This window comes from Anomaloglossus baeobatrachus, chromosome 6 (assembly GCF_048569485.1).
Source record: "Anomaloglossus baeobatrachus isolate aAnoBae1 chromosome 6, aAnoBae1.hap1, whole genome shotgun sequence".
Lineage (NCBI taxonomy): Eukaryota > Metazoa > Chordata > Amphibia > Anura > Aromobatidae > Anomaloglossus > Anomaloglossus baeobatrachus.
Window position 1 is genome coordinate 554,172,546 of NC_134358.1, and position 25,731 is coordinate 554,198,276.

Sequence of the window (25,731 nt, forward strand, 5' to 3'; positions counted from 1 at the left end):
TGCATTTGGCGCTCACACCGCAGCATGCTGGGTGTTGTAGTGCGCCGGGGGACATCAGCGCTGCGGCGCCTGTGCCATGGCCTCATTCAGCTTTGCTGAAGCAGGCTCACTTATGGGAATTGGTCGCGCCGGCCGCTGGGACTGCGGCGCGGCTGGCACTTGTAGTGCGCCGGGGACTTCAGCGCGGCCTGCGCTTTTACGGCGGCCGCGCTGATAACTAGAGTCCCCGGCTTTTGCGGCCTGCTTCCGTTCGTTCCCGCCCCCAGACCTGCCAGTCAGGAGAGGGGCGGGACGCTGGCCACTTCCAGGAATCGGTCGCGCCGGCCGCTGGCAGCGGCGCGGCTGGCACTTGTGGTGCGCCGGGGACTTCAGCGCGGCCCGCGCTTTTACGGCGGCCGCGCTGATAACTAGAGTCCCCGGCTTTTGCGGCCTGCTTCCGTTCGTTCCCGCCCCCAGACCTGCCAGTCAGGAGAGGGGCGGGACGCTGGACACTTCTATGAATCGGTCGCGCCGGCCGCTGGAACTGCGGCGCGGCTGGCACTTGTGGTGCGCCGGGGACTTCAGCGCGGCCCGCGCTTTTACGGCGGCCGCGCTGTTAACTCGAGTCCCCGGCTTCTGGGCCTAGTCTCCCTTCGTTACCGCCCACAGCCCTGACAGTCAGGGTAGGGGCGTGACGCTGCATAGAGCAGAGCTGAGAGCTGGAGTATGTTTTGCATACTCCACCCCTCTCACTGTGTGCACTGTGAATCCGGATTCCCGCACTTTCTCAGGCACGCCCACGGCTTCCTTCTCTACAAGGACACCGGCAGCCATTAGTGTCAGTTTCTGTACGATACAGAGACAAGTGTGGAAGACCCTGGCATTCTGATAGTCACACAATCGCTGTAACAGGCGTTAAGCAGCACCTGTGGTGCTAACCCCACTAGTGCAGAAGTGCACTTATAGATATGCTTGTACTATATACATTGCACTGTTTGGTCGCACGTTGTATATACCCTCCTGGATTATGCGGAGGAGTTATCAGCATATTCTCTGTGTAAAACAAAGGTGCAGAACCACATGTTTTTCTATACAGCTGGTACAGCATGTACGGCTATACGGCCGGCAGGTACATAGACTCCCATTGTATGCACTAATGGCCAGGGGATGAGGACGGTGTCTGCAGTATTTACTGACAGTTTTTCTGAGACTATGGCTATGATACTAGAAGCCTAGCAGTCCGGACATGTCTCTCACAATATGGGCACTGTTGAATCATTGATCCATGGCCCCCCTCAGTGTGAATAACTAACAGCTCCGGGAATGTCACACGCATCCCAGAGTCACGGCTCTGCACGGACGTCAGTCCCAGACAGCCTAAGTGGGCTCGCTATGAGCGGCCTCGGTTTCATCAGGGTCCTAACAGAAGGACTCGCTGTGTAATGAGGCGGAAGTAGCGGCTCAGGATTCTGATCCTGAGACCGCTCTCAATCTGGATACACCTGATTGTGACGCCATAGTAAATAATCTTATAGCGTCCATCTATAGAATGTGGGTTATTTCTCACAGCTCCTCCAGTGGAGGAGTCAGCTTCACGTATTTTTCTGGACCACTCTGCCTTCAGAGAGGCAGTCCAGGAACACCACGCTTATCCAGATATGCGCTTCTCCAAACGGCTTAGGATACACGTTATCCCTGTCCCCTGACTTGGTCAAGGACTGGACCCAATGTCCCGAGCGGCATCCTCCAATCTCCAGGCTTGTAGCTAGATCCATAGTTGCAGTGGGAGATGGAACTGCAAACTCAAAGATGCCACTGACAGACAGATGGATCTCTGGTCGAAAGCCATCTATGAGGCTGTCGGCGCACCGTTGGCTCCGGCATTCTCTCCCTTGGGGCACTCCAAGCTATTTCAGCTTGTCTTACACAGATTGACACGGTTACACGTACATCTGTGCCGCAGGTGGCATCCTTAACCTCTCAAATGTCTGCATTTGTTTCTTACGCGATTCAGGTTGTCCTGGACTCTGCGAACCGTGCGGCGGTAGCCTCCGCTACTCCGTGTTTTTAAGCAGAGCCTGGTCTGCTCGTTAAGTGAATGGAAGGCAGATTCTGCTTCCAAAAAAGGTTGCCTAACCAGTTGCCTTTTTCTGCTGACCGACTGTTTGGTGAGCGTTGGATGTAACCATCAAACAGTCCAGGGGTAAGGATTCATCCTTTCCTCAGCCCGGACACAACAAACCCCAACAGAGCAAGAGGCAGTCGGGGTTTTCGGCCTTTTCGAGGCTCGGGCAGGTCCCATTTTTCCTCGTCCAATGTGGACTCAAAAGGATCAGAGGAGCTAAGATTCTTAGCGGGCTCAGTCTCGCCCAAAAAAGCGACAGTCTGAAAACCCGCTTCCAAGGCGGCTTCCTCATGACTTGCGGCCTCGGTCGGTAGCAGGCTCTCCCGCCTTGGCGATATTTAGCTGCCATAGGTCAATGACCATTGAGTGTGAGACATTCTGTCTCACGGGTACAGGGTAGAGCTCACTTCTCGTCCTCCAACTCGATTCTTCAGAATTTCTCCACCTCCCGGCCGGGCCGCTGCTCTTCTGCAAACAGGGTGCACTCTATAGGCAGAAAGAGTGATGACCCCCGTTCCTCTTCAGGAACAAGGTCACGGTTTTTACCCCAAATTCTTTGCGGTACCTATAACAACGGGCCGTTCCGTCCCGTTCTGGATCTAAAAATGCTCAGCAAGCTCGTGGACACCAGGCGGTTCCGGATGGAATCCCTCCGCCATGTCATCGCCTCAAGGTCCCAAGGATATTTCCTAGCATCATTAGGCATCAAGGATGCTTATCCACACGTGCCGATTGATCCAGAGCACTAGCGTTTCTACGCTTCGTTATAGGAGACGAACACCCTCTGTTCGTAGCTCTACCTTCCGGCTAGCGACAGTCCAACTGGTCTTCGCCAAGGTCAGGGCAGCAGTAGTCACAGTCCTGCACTCTCAGGGTCACTCTGTGGTCCCGTATTTAGACGATCTACTTGTCAAGGCACTCTCTTAGGAAACATGCCAACACTGCCCGAACGTTGCGCTGGAGACTCTCTAGAGTTTTGGGTGGATCATCAACTTTTTAAAGTCAGATCCGACCCCGACCCTATCAATAACATATCTAGGCATAGAGTTTCTTACTCTCTCAGCGATAGTGAAGCTGCCGCTAGACAAACAGCATTCACTACGGGCTGCAAGCTCTTCTTTAAGAACCAGTCGCACACATTGAGACGCCTCATGCACTTCCTACGTAAGATGGTAGCAATGGAGGCAGTTCCTTTCGCGCAGTTTTACTGCGTCCACTACAATGGGACATTCTCCGCCAATGGGACGAGGAGTCGACGTCCCTCAACAGAGTCGTCGTTCTTTCTCAGGCGGCCAAGGAATCTCTACGGTGGTGGCTTCTTCTCACCTCTTGGTCAAAAAGAAGGTCCTTCCTATCCCCGTCCTGGGCGATAGTTACGACAGACGCGAGTCTATCAGGGTGGGGAGCAGTTTTTCTCCACTACAGCGCTCAGGGTACGTGGACTCAGCAAGAGTCCACTCTTCAGATCAATGTTCTTGAACACAGAGCAGTGTATCTTGCCCTACAATCCTTCCAACAGCGGCTGGAAAGCAAGCATATCCGACTTCAGTCGGACAGCTCCACAGCGGTGGCATACATCAACCACCAAGGAAGAACGCGCAACCGGCAAGCCTTCCAGGAAGTCCGGCAGGTTCTGATGTGGGTGGAAGACACGGCATCCACCATATCCACAATTCACATCCCAAGTGTGGAAACTAGGAAGCTGACTTCCTAAGTCGCTGAGGTGTGGCCGAAAGAGTATGGTCTCCTCACCCGGACGGGTTTCAGGAGATCTGGCGCCGCTGACAGAGGCCGGACGTCGGTCTAATGGCGTCACGGCACAACAACAATGTGCCAGCTTCATGGCACGGTTTCACAATCATCGAGCTCTGGCGGCAAACGCCTTAGTTCAGCATTGGTCGCAGTTCCAGCTACCTTAGGTGCCACCTCTGGCATTGTTGCCCAGAGTACTGCGCTAGATCAAGACCGACTGCGGCCGCGCCATCCTCGTCCCTACAAATTGGCCGAGGATGTTGTGGTACTCGGTTCTGTGGTGCCTCACGGTAGGCTAACCGGGGGCACTACCAGACCAATCAGACTGGCTGTCTCAAGGGCCATTCTTCCATTTGAATTCTACGGCCCTCAACCGGATGGTGTGGCATTGAGTCCTGGAACCTAGTGTCGTCAGGATTACCTCAGGACGTGGTTGCCACCATGAGACAGGCTAGCATACCAACGTCCGCCAAGATTGACCACAGGACGTGGAAGATGTTCTTATCTCGGTGCTCGGCGCAGGGTGTTTCTCCCTGGCCGGTTGCATCGTCTATGTTTCCTTCCTTCCTGCAATCTAGGTAGGAAAATGGGTTGTCGCTCAGTTCCCTTTAGGGACAAGTCTCAGCGCTATCTGTATTTTTTCAGAAACGACGACTTCCTCAGGTACGCACGTTCCTACGGGGAGTTTGTCTTCTCAGCACAAGCGGCCGTTAGAGCCCTGAGATCTGAACAAGGTTCTAATTGCTCTCCAGATGCCGCCTTTCGAGCCTTTGAAGGATGTCTCCCTTCCCGTTTTTCACGGGAAGTGGCCTTCTAGTAACGGTCTCGTCTCTTAGGAGAGTTTCCGAGCTAGCAACGCTCTCATACAAACTCCCTTCCTGGTCCTTCACCAGGACAGGGTAGTTCTGCGTCCGGTTCCGGAATTTCTCCCTAAGGTGGTATCCCATTTTCATATCAATCAGGATATCACCTCACCTTCTTTGTGTCCTCGTCCAGTCCATCAATTTCAGAAAGATTTGCATCTGTTGGTTCTGCTGAGAGCACTCAGGTTCTACTTCCCGCATGGCGCTCCTGCGCCACCCGGATGCACTCTTTGTCCTTGTCGCTGGTCGGCGTAAACAGTCGCAAGCTTCCAGATCCACCCTTGCTCGGGGGCTCGAGGAACCAATTCTTGAAACCTACAGTTCTACTGGGCTTCTGGTTCTCTCAAGGCCGAAGGCCCATTCTACCAGAGCCGTGGGTGCATCCTGGGCATTACGGCACCAGGCTACGGCTCAGCAGGTGTGTCAGGCACCCACCTGGTCGAGTCTACTTACTTTTACCAAGCATTATCAGATGCATACCTACGCTTCGGCACACGCCAGCCTAGGTAGATAAGTCATTCAGGCGGCGGTTGGCCACCTGTAGGAGAAGGCCGTTTGACGGCCCTATCATGAGGTATTCTTTTACCCACCCAGGGATTGCTTTTGGACATCCCAATTGTCTGGGTCTCCCAATGGAGCGACAAAGAAGAAGGGAATTTTGTTTACTTACCGTAAATTCCTTTTCTTCTAGCTCCAATTGGGAGACCCAGCACCCGCCCTGTTTTCTCGGGGTTTTTCTGTTTTTTCGGGTACACATGTCGTTCATGTGGTATGGTTCAGTTCTCCGATGTTTCCTCGGATTGAATTGGTCTTTAAACCAGTTATTGGCTTTCCTCCTTCTTGCTTTGGCACTAAAACTGGTGAGCCAGTGATCCCACTGGGGGTGTATAGCCAGAAGGGGAGGGGCCTTACACTTTTAAGTGTAATACTTTGTGTGGCCTCCAGAGGCAATAGCTATACACCCAATTGTCTGGGTCTCCCAATTGGAGCTAGAAGAAAAGGAATTTACGGTAAGTAAACAAAATTCCCTTCTTTTCTGGAATAATATAATCTACATTGATGAGCATGTGCAGGTTTTTTGTAAGGGGTGCACCATGCCACTAGAACAGTGTTTACAAAAGATCCAGAGTTTAGCATCCTAAAACCTTTATTTTGCCCAAAACGTGATGCTGATAATTAGAGAACAGCAATGACTGTAGAACAGAGAGAGATGATCAGTAAATGTTCTGCAGGCAACAACAGTCACAATCGGGACGTGGGACGTGCATCGGCCGTTGCTGTGAATGACTCCAGCACATCTGCGGCCACAGGACATCATTAGTCCCTCACACTGCTCTGGGGGGATTTTGGTCCACTCTTCTTCCAGTCTCTTCCACAGGACATCACTAGTCTCTCACACTGCTCTGGGGGGATTTTGGTCCACTCTTCTTCCAGTCTCTTCCACAGTTCTTTGACTGTTGTGGGTTTCTTGGCCATAACTTTGTCACCAAGGATTTTCCAGAGGTTTTCTATTGGGTTTAGATCAGGACTCTGGGCTGCCATTTCATTGTGCATGAAAATTGCTGGCTAATTGAGTGATGAACGCAAGTAGTGAACCACACTTGCATTCCTCTGCCATGTGTCTGTATGAGAGGTCCAATTCCTGCTGTAGAAAACATTCCCCAAACCATGACACTTCCTTCACCGCCTTTCACTGACTTCTGAACACATTTTGGGTTCTTTCCCCAGTTTATCAATGATTATAATGTTTCCCATCAGGCCCAAATAAATTATACTTGCTTTCATCCCTAAAATGACCTGTGGCCACTTCTCCTCTGTCCACACAACACGCTCCTCACCAAAGGTTAGTCTAGCCTTGTGACTCTTTCTGCTAATGAGAGGTTTGGTCAGTGTAGAGTCTGCTTTCAGTCCAAATGCTCTTAAACATCGTGACACTGTATGATGAGACCGATCCTTACCCTGTTCAGTGCTGAACTGCCGATTAAATTCCAGCTGCAGTGTGGAAACTATTACCCATGGAGATTCTCCACATTATCCTGTCCTCTTTTGCATTTGTCTTTCGAGGGCGACCAGCCTTTTAGGGGGACTTGAAAGAGTTTGATGTGAAGATGTGATATTCTGGAAACCACAGACTTGGAACGACCAACTTCTCTTGCTATGACTGATAGCGTCACCCCTTTGGCTTTCATCTGGAAAACCTGCTGCCGGAGGGTTTCAGTCGCTGAGCAACAGCACACCATTTTTGCAAAGTCAGTGTAGACTGGAAAGTTAGGAGCCAGTTACATAGGGTTTGTCAGATAAGTGAGGAAACTAGCACCAGGCGCCAGATTACACCAATAACTTGCAGGTATCTGAAAGTGTTCTCTAATTTTGATCCTTGTTCTTTTACATTTATCTCATTTACATTTTTATTATTTGCTTTACAATAAGTTCAATTTATGAAATAAGCAGAAAATCCTGCGAGTTTCCTCATGTTAGGATATAATCACATAGGACGACGCAAGGACCGCAACATTTAGGAAACACTGTGTTCTGCAGTATATATGAAGTCATTGACCTTGGAAACCCAGAGGGACATATTAGGCGGATTAGTTGTCTTCCAAACTAAAGGAATGCTGGGTCAGAACCGTAACCCTCTCATCCGAAAAAAGAGAGATTCTCAGATCCGCCTCCCTCTGAGACAAGCATCCAGAGGATCTGAATCCAGTGGATTCACAGACCGGAGAGGTGACGTCACATTCTCTGAACACATTAGTATCTCCAGCAATTTACACGCCGGGCAGCGGAGGAATCGCACAGCTCCCTTACCTTGCATTACAGAGGTGCTCGCCTAAGTAGTAGCAAAGTCCATAAAATGTCAGAGGAGTTATGGGAAGCGTAGTCCATTATTTCGGTAATCCGTGGCAGCATTAAATCAAAGGTAGGGCATAAGTAATGAAAAATGATAATCACTTCTGATCTATGGTGCCGTTCACACACACATAATTATGTGGAACCATATAGAAGAAAGTCCAGTGGCACACCAAATCTCCGGTAAAGAAACTTTTCTTTTTTATTAAATTAAGCAATGCATATTAAAAAGGCAGTGAAGGAACCGGGTGCAGGATACCTCACGGCCGACGGCCGTTTCGCGGGATTGGACCCGTGGAAGCGTGTTTAACGCGAAACGGCCGTCGGGATCCTGCACCCGGTTCCTTCACTGCCTTTTTAATATGCATTGCTTAATTTAATAAAAAAAATGAAAGGTGTTTTTTTTTTACCAGATATTCGGCGTGCCATTGGACTTTCTTCTATATGGTTCCACATACCTACAGCTTTCCGTTCTCATTAGCGAGCACCCAGAAGCGGAGTCTCACTAAGGGAATACTGCTTCTAATCCACTCCTCCCCAGGATTGTGAACAGGCCGTACAGCGGTGGTGCAGAACCACATCTATTTACTGCACACATAATTACTTTACTCTTTTCCATGAGTTTAGGATTAGTGCATGGAAGACTCTGATGTCATCTGCCTAAGATAAGGGGCGATTATTGTCTGTTGTATGCGCTAACACTTGCTCTCATTTATTATTTCAGTTTGATTGCGCCATGGCGGTGAGGGATCGGGTGGCCTTCGCCTGCTTGTTCCTAAATGACGCTCAGGTGAGACATCAACGTGTACAAGGTCACCACTAAGGCTAGGTTCACACTTCCGTTGTTTTGCATCCGTCGCCGTGAGGAATTACGGTATCCTGCAAAATATTTTGCAGGAATCCATTTTTTCCCCTTAGGCTTCTATTAGAGACTGATGGCGTTGCATCCACCGCGTGACAGATCAGTCGTTTAGTGACTGACCGTCAGGCAGGAGCAACGCTGAATGTAACGTTCTTCGGAGCGGGAAAAAAATGCACTCCACAGGATTCCGTCGCCATCCGTCACAAGCTATAATGGATGTCTATGGTGCTGGATTCCGCCGTAATCTGTCACACGACGGAATCCAGTGCTGGATTCTGTCATGCTCTACTGAGCATGCCCAGCATGTTTGGCATACGCATTGGGCTGTCCCAAACACAAACGGATCATGAAGGATCCGTGAAAAAACGGACGGGACAAATCAGTTTTCTTTGTCGCTCCATTGGGAGACCCAGACAATTGGGTGTATAGCTTCTGCCTCCGGAGGCTACACAAAGTATTACACTTTAAAAAGTGTAACCCCTCCCCTCTGCCTATACACCCTCCCGTGCATCACGGGCCCATCAGTTTTATGCTTTGTGTTGAAGGAGGCACACATTCACGCAAGCTCCCATTTTAGTCAGCAGCAGCTGCTGATTGTATCGGAATCAGGTGCATGCCTATGCTTCGGCAGATGCCACCTGTCACAAACCACCGGGGGGGGTCACTCAGAAATCCCCCGCGCTGGCTACCAGTACGTCACAATCGGGGGGTAACAAGTGGGGGTCACCCCTCCTTTATACCTCCCGACCGACAGACAGAGCACGTGACGCGCTCTCTAGCGCCCCTCTTATAGTCAGGCCAATTATGGAATTGCCCGACAATAAGCAAGGAGGCCGCTATACTACTTATGCCGATTATTGAAGGGTCCCCGGTGAGAGTAGGGTATATATTCCCCCGACCTCCGCGGGCGGAATATATAAAACCTCCCCGAATCTCACTGGCCTCCCCACAATAATCCTTGGCACAACTCGCTGCCACCAACCGCTTCACGGTAACTATTAGCCGAACACACAGACGTGGGATTCAAGATCGAGATAACAGAACAGCCCAAGATTAATTATATAATTTAATCAGCCTAAAGCACACTAGAAACTACAATATATACAATAGGGAATCTACAGAATATACATATGTCAGAGTACAGTTACAGATAAAGCATGGTTTACAAACAGGCATACACAGTTCCAGCAGTTACCTTGTGCGTCTGGCCACAGGGGGGCGCTGTAGACCAGGTTTCTAGGATCCTTCCCACAGATGTTTCCTACACGTGACCCCCAGCGAAAGAACACTGGAAAATGGCCGAAGTAGGGTTATCAACCTGGGCAAATCCAGGTCCCCTCCTACCTTAGTGACCTCAGAGGGAGCACTGCTCCACCCCTGGCTGGAGTTATGGACAATATCCACAACATGGAATATGGGCCATAACTTTGCCTGGGAGCGTCGTAGGCGGACGCCGACGCTCTCATTGTGACAGTTATGAATTTAGCTACAGAACGAGAGGACTCATGACTTGTCTACTAGTTCCCCATTGGCTGATATCACGCCTGGGGTACTTCCCAAGCTCCCGCTCCCATAAAAAAGGTGTGCCAGCATCGTCCGCATGCGAAAACACCATTTTTATGGTTGCCATATTTATCGGAAATATGGCTTGTGAGATATGAACCATATTTTACTGGAGTCGTCCTGTCTGGATACTTCCATAGCCTTGCTAATTAGATAGCAGCCCCTACCACAGGGTCACGGCAGGGAGTCATCCTGTGTCCATTGTTCCCACATCATCTAATCTCCATATCACAGGAGATGGCCATGGAGGTGTAAGTGGAACACAGACCAGTTCCTTTGACACCTATCTGCTAAACAAACCGTTTATCCCTGTGGTAAATTTTCTGATTGAAGGAGTTGTGTGAAGGAAAGGGGGGGTGACACCAGGAGAGGGCTTCCTGACATAACTTGAATATCATGATTTATCGTCATATCTCCGGATTTACCTCACACCTCCCCCCTTTTGAGGGCGCTAGGGGGCAGCACACTCCGGTGTTCCCCCGTGCGCCCGTCCGCGACCTCTCCTTGTCGGGACAGCCCGTCTGCGTTACCGTGGTCACGGCCCCTTTTGTGTCGAATGGTGAAGTTGTATTGCTGGAGCGCCAGGCTCCATCGCAACAACCTGCCATTCGTCCCGGAGACAGTGTGTAACCAGCTGAGGGGATTGTGGTCCGTCTCCACGATGAAGTGGCGCCCGTATAGATAGGGTTGCAGACGCTGCAGGGCCCACACTATGGCCAGGCACTCCTTTTCCATCGTGGAATAGGCCACTTCCCTTGGTAACAGCTTCCTGCTCAGGTACAAGACTGGGTGCTCTTGGCTCGCAGAGTCCACCTGGCTGAGCACCGCACCGAGGCCGAAGTCACTGGCGTCGGTCTGTACTACAAACGGCCGCGTGAAGTCGGCTGCCTGTAGCACGGGCGGGCTGGACAGGGCGTCCTTTAGGGCCCGGAAGGCTGTCTCGCAGTCCATTGTCCAATCGACTGCAGAGGGCAGCTTCTTCTTGGTGAGGTCCGTCAAGGGCTTTGCCAGGCTACTATAGCATGGAACAAACCTCCTATAGTACCCAGCGGTCCCCAAGAAGGACATCACCTGCTTCTTGGTCCTGGGGGTGGGCCAGGACGCGATGGCCTCCACTTTCTCAGGCTCGGGCTTCAGTGTTCTCCCGCCTACCCGGTGACCGAGGTACTGGACCTCGCTCATGGCCAGCTGACACTTTCCCGGCTTGATGGTCAAACCTGCCTGGTGGATCCGCCTGAGCACCTGTGCTAGATGCTCTAGGTGGTCCTCCCAGGTGGGACTGAAGACGGCAATGTCATCCAGGTACGCGGCCGCGTACCCTTCAAGTCCCTTGAGCAGGGTGTTGACCATCCGCTGGAAAGTGGCAGGGGCATTCCTCATCCCGAATGGCATCACCGTGAACTCGTACAGTCCAAATGGGGTAATAAAGGCAGAGCGTTCCCTGGCCTTGCGAGTCAGGGGGATCTGCCAATATCCCCGGCTCAGATCCATGATGGTCAGGTACTGAGCCCCGGCCAACTGATCGAGCAGGTCATCGATGCGTGGCATTGGGTACGCATCGGCGACCGTGACAGCATTGAGCCCCCTGTAGTCCACGCAGAACCGAGTGGTTCGGTCCTTCTTAGGGACGAGGACTACAGGCGAGGCCCAAGCGCTGTTGGATGCCTGGATCACCCCCAGCTTCAGCATCTCGTCAATCTCCTGGCGCATGTGTTGCTGCACCTCCAGGGAAACCCGATATGCTGAACGCCGGATCGGGGGATGATCCCCAGTGTCCACGTGATGGACAGCCAAGTCAGTCCTTCCGGGCTGGTTGGTAAACAACCCCCGGAAGGGGTGTAGGGTGGCCCACAGCTGGGACCGTTGGTCCTCCAAGAGCTGGTGGCCAACCTCCACATCCTCAATGGATCCGCCTGCCCTAACCTGGGCTAGCATATCCAAGAGGGTTTCCGCTTCTCCCTCCTCGGGCAGGTTGCACACCGGGAGTGCACATGCCTCCCGCTCATGATGTGCCTTCATCATGTTCACATGGAAGGGCTTCCGCCTTCCACGGGCAGGGTCCAGGGTGACCAGGTACGTTACAGGGTTGAGCTGCTGGTACACGAGGTATGGGCCTTCCCAGGCTGCCTGAAGCTTGTCCTGTGGTACGGGGACCAGTACCCACACCTTTTGACCCACTTGGTAGGTCCTCTCACAAGCGTTCTGGTCGTACCAACGCTTCTGATCGGCCTGGGCTTGAGCCATATTGTCGTGTACCAGTTGCGTCAAGGCCTGCATTTTGTCCTGGAAGCGCATGACATACTCGATAACCGACACTCCAGGGGTGGCCAAATCCCCTTCCCAAGCCTCTTTCACCAGAGCCAGGGGGCCCCGCACACGTCGCCCGTACAGGAGCTCAAACGGTGAGAATCCTGTTGAGGCCTGTGGAACCTCCCGGTAAGCAAATAACAGGTGTGGGAGATACCGCTCCCAGTCACGCCCATGGGAGTCGACCAACATCTTAAGCATCTGCTTTAGGGTGCCATTGAACCGCTCGCACAGGCCATTAGTCTGTGGATGGTACGGGCTGGCCACCAGATGTCGCACCTGGACTTGCTTACAGAGGGCCTCCATCAGCTGGGACATGAATTGGGTCCCCCGGTCAGTGAGCATTTCCTGGGGAAAACCCACTCGGGAGAAAATCTCCAGCAAGGCGGTGGCCACCTTGTCAGCCCGAATGGACGACAAGGCCACTGCTTCTGGGTACCGGGTGGCATAGTCCACTACCGTCAGTATGAAGCGTTTCCCGGAGCTGCTGGGGATGGCCAGCGGGCCGACCAGATCCACAGCCACCCTCCTGAAAGGCTCATCGATGATTGGCAGAGATACCAGTGGGGCTTTGGGGTGTGGCCCCGCCTTCCCCACTCTCTGACAGGTTTCACACGAACGGCAGTAGGCAACCACATCGGCCCCCATTTTTGGCCAGTAGAAATGCTGGTTTAACCTGGCCTTGGTCTTAGCGATCCCTAGGTGTCCGGCCATCGGAATCTCATGTGCGATCCGCAACAACTCCGTCCGGAACGGATAGGGTACCACCAACTGTCGGTCCCTGGGCCACGCCTCCGGTGAACCCTGCTGGACCGTGACCCGGTACAGCCGTCCTTGGTCCCAGACCACTCGCTCCGGGTCCGAGTCCGAGGGAGGCTGTGCCGCCTGCTCCTTTAGAGCTTTCAGGCTGTCGTCAGCTTCTAACGCTGCCTGAAACCCCTGACTAGATGTGGCCAGAATCGACGAGACTGTCACATCTTCGGTCAGTACCCCGGGACCTGTGTCCTGGCCTCCACCTGACTCGGCTGCCACTTGGTCAGAAGGGGAAGAGCTATCGGACCTCCGGGAGGCCCCTTGGCTTCCAGCACTCCCACTGCGGGTGACAGCGGCCACAGCCGCTGCGACCGTGGGTCGTGCCTGCTCCTCCTCCGTTCCTGACCAAGTCGCCGGTTCAGGCAGACCTACCTGGCTTCCTGACACCCCGGTTGTGGGGGAACCCTGCACCGAGATCTTACCTGGGAGCACTTCCGCTCCTGGACCGGCCCCAATCTCACCTGCCTGTTCCCCCCCTGCAGCAACAGAACCCCGCTGTGAAATCTCTGGGGACCCCACATTTGCTGTGGTAGCCCCCACCCCACACACTGGTCCTCCCCCTGCAGCACCCTGCTCTCTGCTTATCCCTGCAGAGGGCAACAGATCCCAGCTCACTGGCTGATCACTTGTAGAGGCATTGTCACACCTTTCTCTGACCCCCTCCCCTGTCACAGCTGCAGCTGAGTGTGTGTCTATGGTGTCTATGCAAGCAGAAATATCAGAGTTCACTCCCCCCTCCCTTACATCATTCATAGAGAACACATTAACATTGTCAGGAGTCATGTCAGTACTGGCTGAAGGTTCAGCCTTTGGGGGGGGCCCAAACTGGGAGGTTATCTGCCCCAAATCTGTCCCAAGTAGCACGTTTGCGGGGATCCGATCAGTTACCCCCACCTCCCTCACCCCTCGCCCTGCGCCCCAGTCCACATAAATGCCAGCAACAGGCAGCGCCGGGTCAATGCCTCCAATCCCGGAGACAGCGAGGGTTTTTCCAGGTATCAAGTCTTGGGGGGACACCATCTCAGGCCGCACCAGAGTCACCTCCGAGGCGCTGTCTCGCAGTCCTATGGTCACAGACCGGCCGACGGTGACAGGTTGGAAGCTGTCCAGGGACCTACCACCACCCCCACCCACACAATACACCTTGGGCGGCCCTTGGGACGGGGACGGAGCCGGGGCCTTGGGACGCTGAGGGCACATGGCCTTGAAGTGTCCAGGTAGGTTGCACTGGTGGCACCGTCTTGGTTCTGCCACGGGCCTGGAGAGGGGAGTTGAGGGGGACACCCCCTGCAGTCTAGGGGCAGGTGGGGCAGTCGCAGAATTCATCTTACCCCCTCTCCAGGTGCTGCTGGTGGCCGCTCTCCTGGCCTCAGGAGCCCGATTGTTGGTGTAGTCATCGGCCAGGGCAGCTGTAGCCGTGGACCCCTTTGGCTTCTGGTCTCGGATGAACTGGCGGAGATCCTCAGGGCAGTTCCACAAGAGTTGCTCTGTGATGACCAAGTCTAGGATCTCTGGTCCGGTGGTAAGCTGCAGGCCTTGGGTCCAGTGGTCGGCAGCTCGGGCAAGTGCCCGCCGGTGGTCAGCCCAGGAGTCCTTTGGTCCCTTCTGCAGGGTCCGGAACTTCTTGCGGTAGGACTCCGGAGTGAGGTTGTACTGTTGGATCAGGGCCCGCTTGATGGTGTCGTAGCCCTGATCTGCCTCAGTAGGCAAGTCCCCAAGGATTTCCAGGGCCTTACCCCTTAAACGGGGGTTCAGGTATTTGGCCCACTGGTCCTTGTCCAGATGGTGCTGCAGGCAAGTCCGTTCAAAAGCAGTCAAGAAAGAGTCCAAGTCTCCATCCTTCTCCAGCACTGGGAAGTCCTCAACACGGACCTTTGGAAGTTTGGTGTTTTGAAGGTCACATGTGGCTGATGAGGGCCGGAGCTGAGCTAGCTGCAGCTGGTAGTCACGCTCTGCCTGGCGCTCTCGCTCTTTACGCGCTGCCTGCCGCTCCGCAGCCTCAGCCTCACACGCTGCCCTGCGCTCCGCAGCTTCACGTTCTGCCCTGCGCTCTGCCATGAGTTCCTTGTAGCCCTCCCGGTCTCCAGCCTGGAGTAGGGCCATAGCCATTTGAAGAAGGCTATCCGAGCCTCCCAGGCTCGGTGAAATGGCACGTGGTGATCTGCGGCCCGCTGCGGAGCCTGGTGATTCACTGTCCATTGCAGAGCGGAGGGCTGGCATCTGGCTCGTTGAGGACCCTTGGGTGAGCTGCTCCTCATCTTGTCCATAATTGCCAGGTTGTGCAATGTCCTCTGCAGAGCTGTTCTCTGGCGTCTGGCTCCTGGAGGACTCGTGGACAACCTCCTCATCGTCTCTGGCCTTAGCATCGGCCATTCCTTTGGCTTTGCTCCTGGTGCTCTCAGCCATTCTTGCAGACTTTGGTCACTGACACAGAACTGCCACCTGATGCCTCCACACACCTTACAGTATCTGCACTCTGACACTCTAGTGTTGAGCTGGTCTGAAGACCCCAGCAGCCACAGCTGCTGCAGGCAGTCTTTAGTGTCTGGGAGTATGGGTCTCACACTCACACACACTATTATCTCGATCCCACCGCTATGCCACCAATATGTCACAAACCACCGGGGGGGGTCACTCAGAAATCCCCCGCGCTGGCTACCAGTACGTCACAATCGGGGGGTAACAAGTGGGGGTCACCCCTCCTTTATACCTCCCGACCGACAGACAGAGCACGTGACACGCTCTCTAGCGCCCCTCTTATAGTCAGGCCAATTATGGAATTGCCTGACAATAAGCAAGGAGGCCGCTATACTACTTATGCCGATTATTGAAGGGTCCCCGGTGAGAGTAGGGTATATATTCCCCCGACCTCCGCGGGCGGAATATATAAAACCTCCCCGAATCTCACTGGCCTCCCCACAATAATCCTTGGCACAACTCGCTGCCACCAACCGCTTCACGGTAACTATTAGCCGAACACACAGACGTGGGATTCAAGATCGAGATAACAGAACAGCCCAAGATTAATTATATAATTTAATCAGCCTAAAGCACACTAGAAACTACAATATATACAATAGGGAATCTACAGAATATACATATGTCAGAGTACAGTTACAGATAAAGCATGGTTTACAAACAGGCATACACAGTTCCAGCAGTTACCTTGTGCGTCTGGCCACAGGGGGGCGCTGTAGACCAGGTTTCTAGGATCCTTCCCACAGATGTTTCCTACACGTGACCCCCAGCGAAAGAACACTGGAAAATGGCCGAAGTAGGGTTATCAACCTGGGCAAATCCAGGTCCCCTCCTACCTTAGTGACCTCAGAGGGAGCACTGCTCCACCCCTGGCTGGAGTTATGGACAATATCCACAACATGGAATATGGGCCATAACTTTGCCTGGGAGCGTCGTAGGCGGACGCCGACGCTCTCATTGTGACAGTTATGAATTTAGCTACAGAACGAGAGGACTCATGACTTGTCTACTAGTTCCCCATTGGCTGATATCACGCCTGGGGTACTTCCCAAGCTCCCGCTCCCATAAAAAAGGTGTGCCAGCATCGTCCGCATGCGAAAACACCATTTTTATGGTTGCCATATTTATCGGAAATATGGCTTGTGAGATATGAACCATATTTTACTGGAGTCGTCCTGTCTGGATACTTCCATAGCCTTGCTAATTAGATAGCAGCCCCTACCACAGGGTCACGGCAGGGAGTCATCCTGTGTCCATTGTTCCCACATCATCTAATCTCCATATCACAGGAGATGGCCATGGAGGTGTAAGTGGAACACAGACCAGTTCCTTTGACACCTATCTGCTAAACAAACCGTTTATCCCTGTGGTAAATTTTCTGATTGAAGGAGTTGTGTGAAGGAAAGGGGGGGTGACACCAGGAGAGGGCTTCCTGACATAACTTGAATATCATGATTTATCGTCATATCTCCGGATTTACCTCACACCAGCCTAGGTAGGCGAGTCCTTCAGGCGGCGGTTGCCCACCTGTAAGAGGGGGCCGTCTTCGGCTCTTTTTATTGAGGTATTCTTTTACCCACCCAGGGACTGCTCTTGGACGTCCCAATTGTCTGGGTCTCCCAATGGAGTGACAAAGAAGGGAATTTTGTTTACTTACCGTAAATTCCTTTACTTCTAGCTCCTATTGGGAGACCCAGCACCCGCCCCTGTTCCCTTCGGGCTGTTATTCTTTGTGTTCACATGTTGTTCATGTTGAATTGTTCTTTTGGTTCATGTTTTCAGTTCTCCGAACATCCTTCGGATTGATTTTACCTTAGACCAATTTATAAGTTTCCTCCTTCCTGCTTTGGCACCAAAACTGATGGGCCCGTGATGCACGGGAGGGTGTATAGGCAGAGGGGAGGGGTTACACTTTTTAAAGTGTAATACTTTGTGTAGCCTCCGGAGGCAGAAGCTATACACCCAATTGTCTGGGTCTCCCAATAGGAGCTAGAAGAAAAGGAATTTACGGTAAGTAAACAAAATTCCCTTTCTTCGGCGCTCCATTGGGAGACCCAGACGATTGGGTGTATAGCACTGCCTCCGGAGGCCACACAAAGCAATTACACTAAAAAGTGTAAGGCCCCTCCCCTTCTGGCTATACACCCCCAGTGGGATCACTGGCTCACCAGTTTTTCTGCTTTGTGCGAAGGAGGTCAGACATCCACGCATAGCTCCACTGTTTAGTCAGCAGTAGCTGCTGACTATGTCGGATGGAAGAAAAGAGGGCCCATACTAGGGCCCCCAGCATGCTCCCTTCTTACCCCACTTGTGGTTTGTAAGGTTGAGGTACCCATTGCGGGTACAGAGGCTGGAGCCCACATGCTGTTTTCCTTCCCCATCCCCCTGAGGGGCTCTGAGGAAGTGGGATCTTACCGGCCCCCAAGCCCTGAGGCCGGGCTCCATCCACAGACCCAGTGAACCTGCTGGATACGGAGCTGGGTACCGTTCAGGGACAAGGCCCTGCAACTTTCAGGTACTCTGTGTCCCTGTACAGACAGGCACGCACACGCCAGACTTGCTGGGTGTGTTAGTGCGCCGGGGACAGTAGCGCTGCACGCTGGGGTTTGAGTCACAGCAGCTTAGCTGTGTGACTTCATGTGCTGGGAACTACCGCGCCGGCCACTCTCGGAGCGGCGGCGCGGCTGGGACTTGTAGTGCGCCGGGGACTTAGCGCCGACCGCGCTTTTACGGCGGCGGCGCTTATAAATTTAGTCCCCGGCTTTTGCGGCCTAGCTCCGCTTCGTTCCCGCCCCCTCCCTGTCAATCAGGGAATGGGACAGACGCTGTGCAATCGTCAGCGCCGAGGGCTGGAGCCTTATTTACATGCTCCAGCCCTCTCACTAGGCACAGTGGGACGCAGGTTTCCCGCTTTTGGTCTGAGCACGCCCAGGGCCCGCCCCCCCCCTCCACAGGACGCCGGCAGCCATTCCTGCATGCAGTCTGGCTGGAGGACGGACACAGGCTCTGGGAGACCCAGAATAGGGATTTCTGGCGACCACACACCCGCGTTTAGCGGGCGGTAAGCAGCACATTAGTGCTGGCCCCACTAGTGCCACAGTGTAGTATTGGTGTACTTTTTCCTGTACCAGATATATATATATATATATATATACTGCACTGTACGGTCGCTTCTTGGCTGTATACCCCTATATTGCTCTGAGGAGACAGCAACATGTCATCCACAAAACGCAAGGGTGCCAAGGCACGGGCTGTATACATTGCTTGTACAGCATGTGGGGCTAATCTACCAGCAGGCTCCAACGACTCTCATTGTGTGCAATGTTCAGTCCCAGTGGCACTTCGTCAGCCAGAGCCTATTGTGGTGGTAGCCCAGGCAGAGACGCCTGTGAACCCTGCCCCGGTGACGGGGACAGAATTTGCAGTCTTTGCTGATAAAATGTCTGTGACTATGACAAAAATCCTGGAGACCTTGCAGTCCAGGCCAGTTGCTCAGACCATGGACACTGCTGTGTCTATGTTCCCCGGTCCCCCTCAGTTGGAACTAATCCGTACTTCAAGGGGGTCCCAGGCATCACAGGCTGAGGGCTCTGACTCTGATGACAGTCCCAGGCCGCCTAAGCGAGCTCGCTGGGAGAGACCCTCCACGTCGTCACGTGGGTCAGGGTCTCAGCGAGAAGGGTCTCTATATGATGAGACAGAGGTGGGTGATCAGGAGTCTGGTCCTGACACCGCACTCAATTTGGATACGCCAGATGGTGACGCCATGGTAAATGACCTTATAGGGGCCATCAATAGGCTGTTGGATATTTCTCCCCCAGCCCCTTCTGCAGAGGAGGCAGCTGCACAGCAGGAGAAATTCCATTTCCTGTATCCCAAGCGTAAATTGAGTACTTTTCTGGACCACTCTGACTTCAGAGAATCAATCCAGAAACACCATGCTTATCCGGACAAGCGTTTTTCCAAACGTCTGAAGGATACACGTTATCCCTTTCCCCCTGACGTGGTCAAACGCTGGACCCAGTGTCCAAAAGTGGACCCTCCAATATCCAGGCTTGCAGCTAGATCCATAGTTGCAGTGGAGGATGGGGCTTCACTTAAAGATGCCAATGACAGACAGATGGACCTTTGGTTGAAATCTGTCTATGAAGCTATTGGCGCGTCGTTTGCTCCAGCATTCGCGGCCGTGTGGGCGCTCCAAGCTATTTCAGCTGGTCTGGCACAGGTGGACTCTTTCTTAAGTCCAGCAGTGCCGCAAGTGGCGTCCTTAACTACGCAAATGACTGCGTTTGCGACCTACGCTATCAATGCGGTACTAGACTCTACGAGCCGTACCTCAATGGCATCCGCCAACTCTGTAGTTTTGCGCAGAGCCTTGTGGTTAAAAGAATGGAAAGCAGATTCTGCTTCTAAAAAATGTTTAACCAGCTTGCCATTATCTGGAGACAGACTGTTTGGTGAGCAATTGGCGGAAATCATTAAACAGTCCAAAGGTAAGGACTCTTCCTTACCCCAGCCCAGATCAAGCAAACCTCAACAGAGGAAGTGGCAGTCAAAGTTTCGGTCCTTTCGAGGCTCGGGCAAGCCCCAATTCTCCTCGTCCAAAGGAACTCAGAAAGAGCAAAGGAGCTCTGATTCCTGGCGGACTCACTCACGCCCCAAGAAAGCAACCGGAGGTACCGCTTCCAAGGCGGCTGCCTCATGACTTTCGGCCGCCTCCCTCCGCATCCTCGGTCGGTGGCAGGCTCTCCCGCTTTTGCGACATTTGGCTGCCACAGGTCAAAGACCGGTGGGTAACAGACATTTTGTCTCACGGGTACAGGATAGAGTTCAGTTCTCGTCCTCCGCCTCGGTTCTTCAGAACTTCCCCACATCCCGACCGAGCAAATGCCCTTCTGCAGGCGGTGCATTCTCTAAGAGCAGAAGGAGTGGTGGTCCCTGTTCCTCTTCGGGAACAAGGACAAGGTTTTTACTCCAATCTCTTTGTGGTGCCAAAAAAGGACGGCTCATTCCGTCCTGTTCTGGACCTAAAACTGCTCAACAAGCATGTGAACGCCAGGCGGTTCCGGATGGAATCCCTCCGCTCAGTCATTGCCTCAATGTCTCAAGGAGATTTCCTAGCATCAATAGACATCAAAGATGCTTATCTCCACGTGCCGATTGCTACAGAGCACCAACGCTTTCTACGCTTCGTGATAGGAGACGACCATCTTCAGTTCGTAGCTCTGCCATTTGGTCTGGCGACAGCCCCACGAGTGTTCACCAAGGTCATGGCGGCAGTGGTAGCAGTCTTGCACTCTCAGGGACACTCTGTGATCCCTTACTTGGACGATCTACTTGTCAAGGCACCCTCTCAGGAGGCATGCCAACTCAGCCTGAACGTTGCACTGGAGACTCTCCAGACGTTCGGGTGGATCATCAACTTCTCAAAGTCAAATCTGTTACCGACCCAATCACTGACGTATCTTGGCATGGAGTTTCATACTCTCTCAGCGATAGTGAAGCTTCCGCTGGACAAGCAGCGGTCACTACAGACTGGGGTGCAGGCTCTCCTTCAAAGTCAGTCGCACTCCTTAAGACGCCTCATGCACTTCCTTGGGAAGATGGTGGCGGCAATGGAGGCGGTTCCGTTTGCGCAGTTTCATCTGCGCCCACTTCAATGGGACATTCTCCGCCAATGGGACGGGAAGTCAACATCCCTGGACAGGAAAGTCTCCCTTTCCCAGACGGCCAAGGACTCTCTGCAGTGGTGGCTTCTTCCCACCTCTTTATCACAGGGAAGATCCTTCCTACCACCGTCCTGGGCGGTGGTCACGACAGACGCGAGTCTGTCAGGATGGGGAGCAGTTTTTCTCCACCACAGGGCTCAGGGTACGTGGACCCAGCAGGAGTCCACCCTTCAGATCAATGTTCTGGAAATCAGAGCAGTGTATCTTGCCCTACTAGCCTTCCAGCAGTGGCTGGAAGGAAGGCAGATCCGAATTCAGTCGGAGAACTCCACAGCGGTGGCATACATCAACCACCAAGGGGGGACACGCAGTCGGCAAGCCTTCCAGGAAGTCCGGCGGATTCTGATGTGGGTGGAAGCCACGGCCTCCACCATATCCGCAGTTCACATCCCCGGCGTAGAAAACTGGGAAGCAGACTTCCTCAGTCGCCAGGGCATGGACGCAGGGGAATGGTCCCTTCACCCGGACGTGTTTCAGGAAATCTGTCGCCGCTGGGGAAGGCCGGACGTCGACTTAATGGCGTCCCGGCACAACAACAAGGTCCCAACCTTCATGGCACGGTCTCGCGATCACAGAGCTCTGGCGGCAGACGCCTTAGTGCAAGATTGGTCGCAGTTCCGGCTCCCTTATGTATTTCCACCTCTGGCACTCTTGCCCAGGGTGCTACGCAAGATCAGATCCGACTGCAGCCGCGTCATACTTGTCGCCCCAGACTGGCCAAGGAGGGCGTGGTATCCGGATCTGTGGCATCTCACGGTCGGCCAACCGTGGGCACTACCAGACCGACCAGACTTGCTGTCCCAAGGGCCGTTTTTCCATCGGAATTCTGCGGCCCTGAACCTGACTGTGTGGCCATTGAGTCCTGGATCCTAGCGTCTTCAGGATTATCCCAAGGGGTCGTTGCCACCATGAGACAGGCTAGGAAGCCCACGTCCGCTAAGATCTACCACAGAACGTGGAGGATATTCTTATCCTGGTGCTCTGCTCAGGGAGTGTCTCCCTGGCCATTTGCATTGCCTACATTTCTTTCTTTCCTGCAATCTGGGTTAGAAAAAGGTTTGTCGCTCGGCTCCCTTAAAGGGCAAGTCTCGGCGCTATCCGTCTTTTTTCAGAAGCGTCTAGCACGATTTTCTAAGGTACGCACGTTCCTGCAGGGGGTTTGTCATATCGTACCCCCGTACAGGCGGCCGTTAGATCCATGGGATCTGAACAGGGTACTGGTTGCCCTCCAGAAGCCGCCCTTCGAGCCTCTGAGGGAGGTTTCACTTTCTAGACTATCACAGAAAGTGGCTTTTCTGGTAGCGATCACATCTCTTCGGAGAGTGTCTGAGCTAGCAGCGCTGTCATCCAAGGCTCCCTTCCTGGTCTTCCACCAGGACAAGGTAGTGCTGCGACCCATTGAGGAGTTTCTCCCGAAGGTGGTATCCTCTTTTCATCTTAATCAGGATATCTCTTTGCCTTCTTTTTGTCCTCATGCAGTTCATCGCTATGAGAAGGATTTACATTTGTTAGATCTGGTGAGAGCACTCAGAATCTACATTTCCCGCACGGCGCCCCTGCGCCGTTCGGATGCACTCTTTGTCCTTGTCGCTGGTAAGCGCAAAGGGTCGCAGGCTTCCAAGGCCACCCTGGCTCGATGGATCAAAGAACCAATTCTTGAAGCCTACCGTTCTGCTGGGCTTCCGGTTCCATCAGGGCTGAAGGCCCATTCTACCAGAGCCGTGGGTGCGTCCTGGGCATTACGACACCAGGCTACGGCTCAACAGGTGTGCCAGGCAGCTACCTGGTCGAGTCTGCACACTTTCACCAAACATTATCAGGTGCATACCTATGCTTCGGCGGACGCCAGCCTAGGTAGAAGAGTCCTGCAGGCGGCAGTTGCCTCCCCGTAGGGGAGGGCTGTCTTTGCAGCTCTAACATGAGGTATTTCTTTACCCACCCAGGGACAGCTTTTGGACGTCCCAATCGTCTGGGTCTCCCAATGGAGCGCCGAAGAAGAAGGGAATTTTGTTACTTACCGTAAATTCCTTTTCTTCTAGCTCCTATTGGGAGACCCAGCACCCGCCCTGTTGTCCTTCGGGATTTTTGGTTGTTTTTCGGGTACACATGTTGTTCATGTTGAATGGTTTTCAGTTCTCCGACGTTACTTCGGAGTGAATTTGTTTAAACCAGTTATTGGCTTTCCTCCTTCTTGCTTTTGCACTAAAACTGGTGAGCCAGTGATCCCACTGGGGGTGTATAGCCAGAAGGGGAGGGGCCTTACACTTTTTAGTGTAATTGCTTTGTGTGGCCTCCGGAGGCAGTGCTATACACCCAATCGTCTGGGTCTCCCAATAGGAGCTAGAAGAAAAGGAATTTACGGTAAGTAACAAAATTCCCTTCTTTCCCAGGATTCCTGTGAACGGAATCCAGTGAAGTAACACATCTGTTGCGTCAGTTGACATCTAAAAATCGACGCGTCGCAACGACGGACCTGACGGAAGCAAAACAACGGAAGTGAACTTGCCCTAAGGCTGACAATAGGTGAACCAACCATTTCACCCATATTACCAGCCGGGCATCCTCGTCAGTTTTCGAGGCCATTCCCCACTGTTTCCACTTATGGCGTACTGCTAGAATCTGTTATAACATTCTCCTACCTATAAGTGAAAGCTCTATGCAGTGCCAAAGGGGTTTGATCTCGCTGTAGAATGCTTTCGTTGGTTGAGTATTTTTATTATGCGGCTTTTTTCTATTTTGCAGTTAATTAAATACATCGACAAGCTGACGCAGGACATGAGGGACGTTGGAAACCTCGAGGGGATCGTCCTGACCGGACTGACGAAGGACGGAGTGGACCTGATTGAAAGTTACGTGGATAGAACGGGCGACATACAGACTGCGAGTTACTGCATGCTGCAGGTAGGTGTTCCCATCACTTCTCCGGTAGCTCCTTAATATCAGGCGCAGGAGACTGACATCAGGGAGTAGAGGGGATCGGGCCACGAGAGTTTTAGGAGTAGAATTAATGAATCGGTGATACGCGGTGAGCCAGATTGTGCTGCCTAAGGCCCCTTTCACACATCGGTTTTTTTGCCATCAGTCACAATCCGTTTTATCGACGGATCCGTCGCAGATTGTGGCTAAACTGATGTGACGGATCCGTTTTTCGCCGGATCCAACTAGCTGGGGGATATAGTGTGTCCACCCATATCCTGTCCACCGCCATTAACTTGAGAACGGCGGCAGCTATAGGCATAGAAGTGGTGTCTAGGTATAGTAAAATAGCCATGCGCTACGCAATGAAACCACCTATAGCGCCACCTGGTGGAAAACAACAGAGTTAGCATTTTTATGTCAAACGGAACAAGATAAAGAAAAAAAGTGAATTACAAAGTTGTAGGGCATCATCAATTCAATACGAATCGACACCTTGCATACAGAAATGCTATGATTAGAATGTGTAAAGCTCACAAGGCTGCGGACGTGAAGCGATCCCTCATGGAGACCTTCCTACAAGTCATGGGGTATGGTGGCTGTGTGGAGTGGCCTCCGCTCACCTGACCTGACCCCATTGGACTTCTCTCTGTGAGGTCACAACAAACAGCAGGTGTATGCGACCCCTCCCCCAACATTGCAGGACCCACGACGACGTTTCACAGATGCTTGTGCAAACGTGTCACCTACCATATTGCACAACGTGCAGCAAGATACAGTATACTGTGCAGAGTCCAGATGTGCATTGCAGCTGACGGGGGACACTTTGAGCATCAAAGTTAAATAAGCGCCATATGCGTGGCCAGCATTCAATGTTTTTTCGGGGGGGGGTCATGGGTTTCATATCATAGCATTTCTGTATGCAAGGTGTCGATTTGTATTGAATTGATGATGCCCTACAATTTCTTCGGCGCTCCATTGGGAGACCCAGACGATTGGGTGTATAGCTACTGCCTCCGGAGGCCACACAAAGTATTACACTAAAAAGTGTAAGGCCCCTCCCCTTCTGCATATACACCCCCCGTGGGATCACGGGCTCCTCAGTTTTATGCTTTGTGCGAAGGAGGTCAGACATCCACGCATAGCTCCACTGTTTAGTCAGCAGCAGCTGCTGACTATGTCGGATGGAAGAAAAGAGGGCCCATACTAGGGCCCCCAGCATGCTCCCTTCTCACCCCACTTTTGTCGGCGGTGTTTGTTAAGGTTGAGGTACCCATTGCGGGTACGGAGGCTGGAGCCCACATGCTGCTTTCCTTCCCCATCCCCCTGAGGGCTCTGGGTGAAGTGGGATCTTACCGGCCTCCAGGCTCTGAGGCCGGGCTCCATCCACAGACCCGGAGATCCTGCTGGAATGGAGCTGAGTATCGTCAGGGACAAGGCCCTGCAACGTTAAGGTACTCTGTGTCCCCGTACAGACCACGCACACACACACCA

General features: G+C 53.0%; 1 protein-coding gene across 1 annotated transcript in view; it reads left to right on the plus strand.

The window, feature by feature from the left end:
* MIOS (meiosis regulator for oocyte development) overlaps positions 1-25,731 on the plus strand; it is a 121,795-nt gene that overhangs the window by 37,351 nt on the left and 58,713 nt on the right. The window contains exons 6-7 of the mRNA XM_075316870.1: positions 8,294-8,359; positions 24,064-24,222. Coding sequence (XP_075172985.1) covers positions 8,294-8,359; positions 24,064-24,222 — 225 coding nt within the window. The remainder of the gene's footprint in view (positions 1-8,293; positions 8,360-24,063; positions 24,223-25,731) is intronic.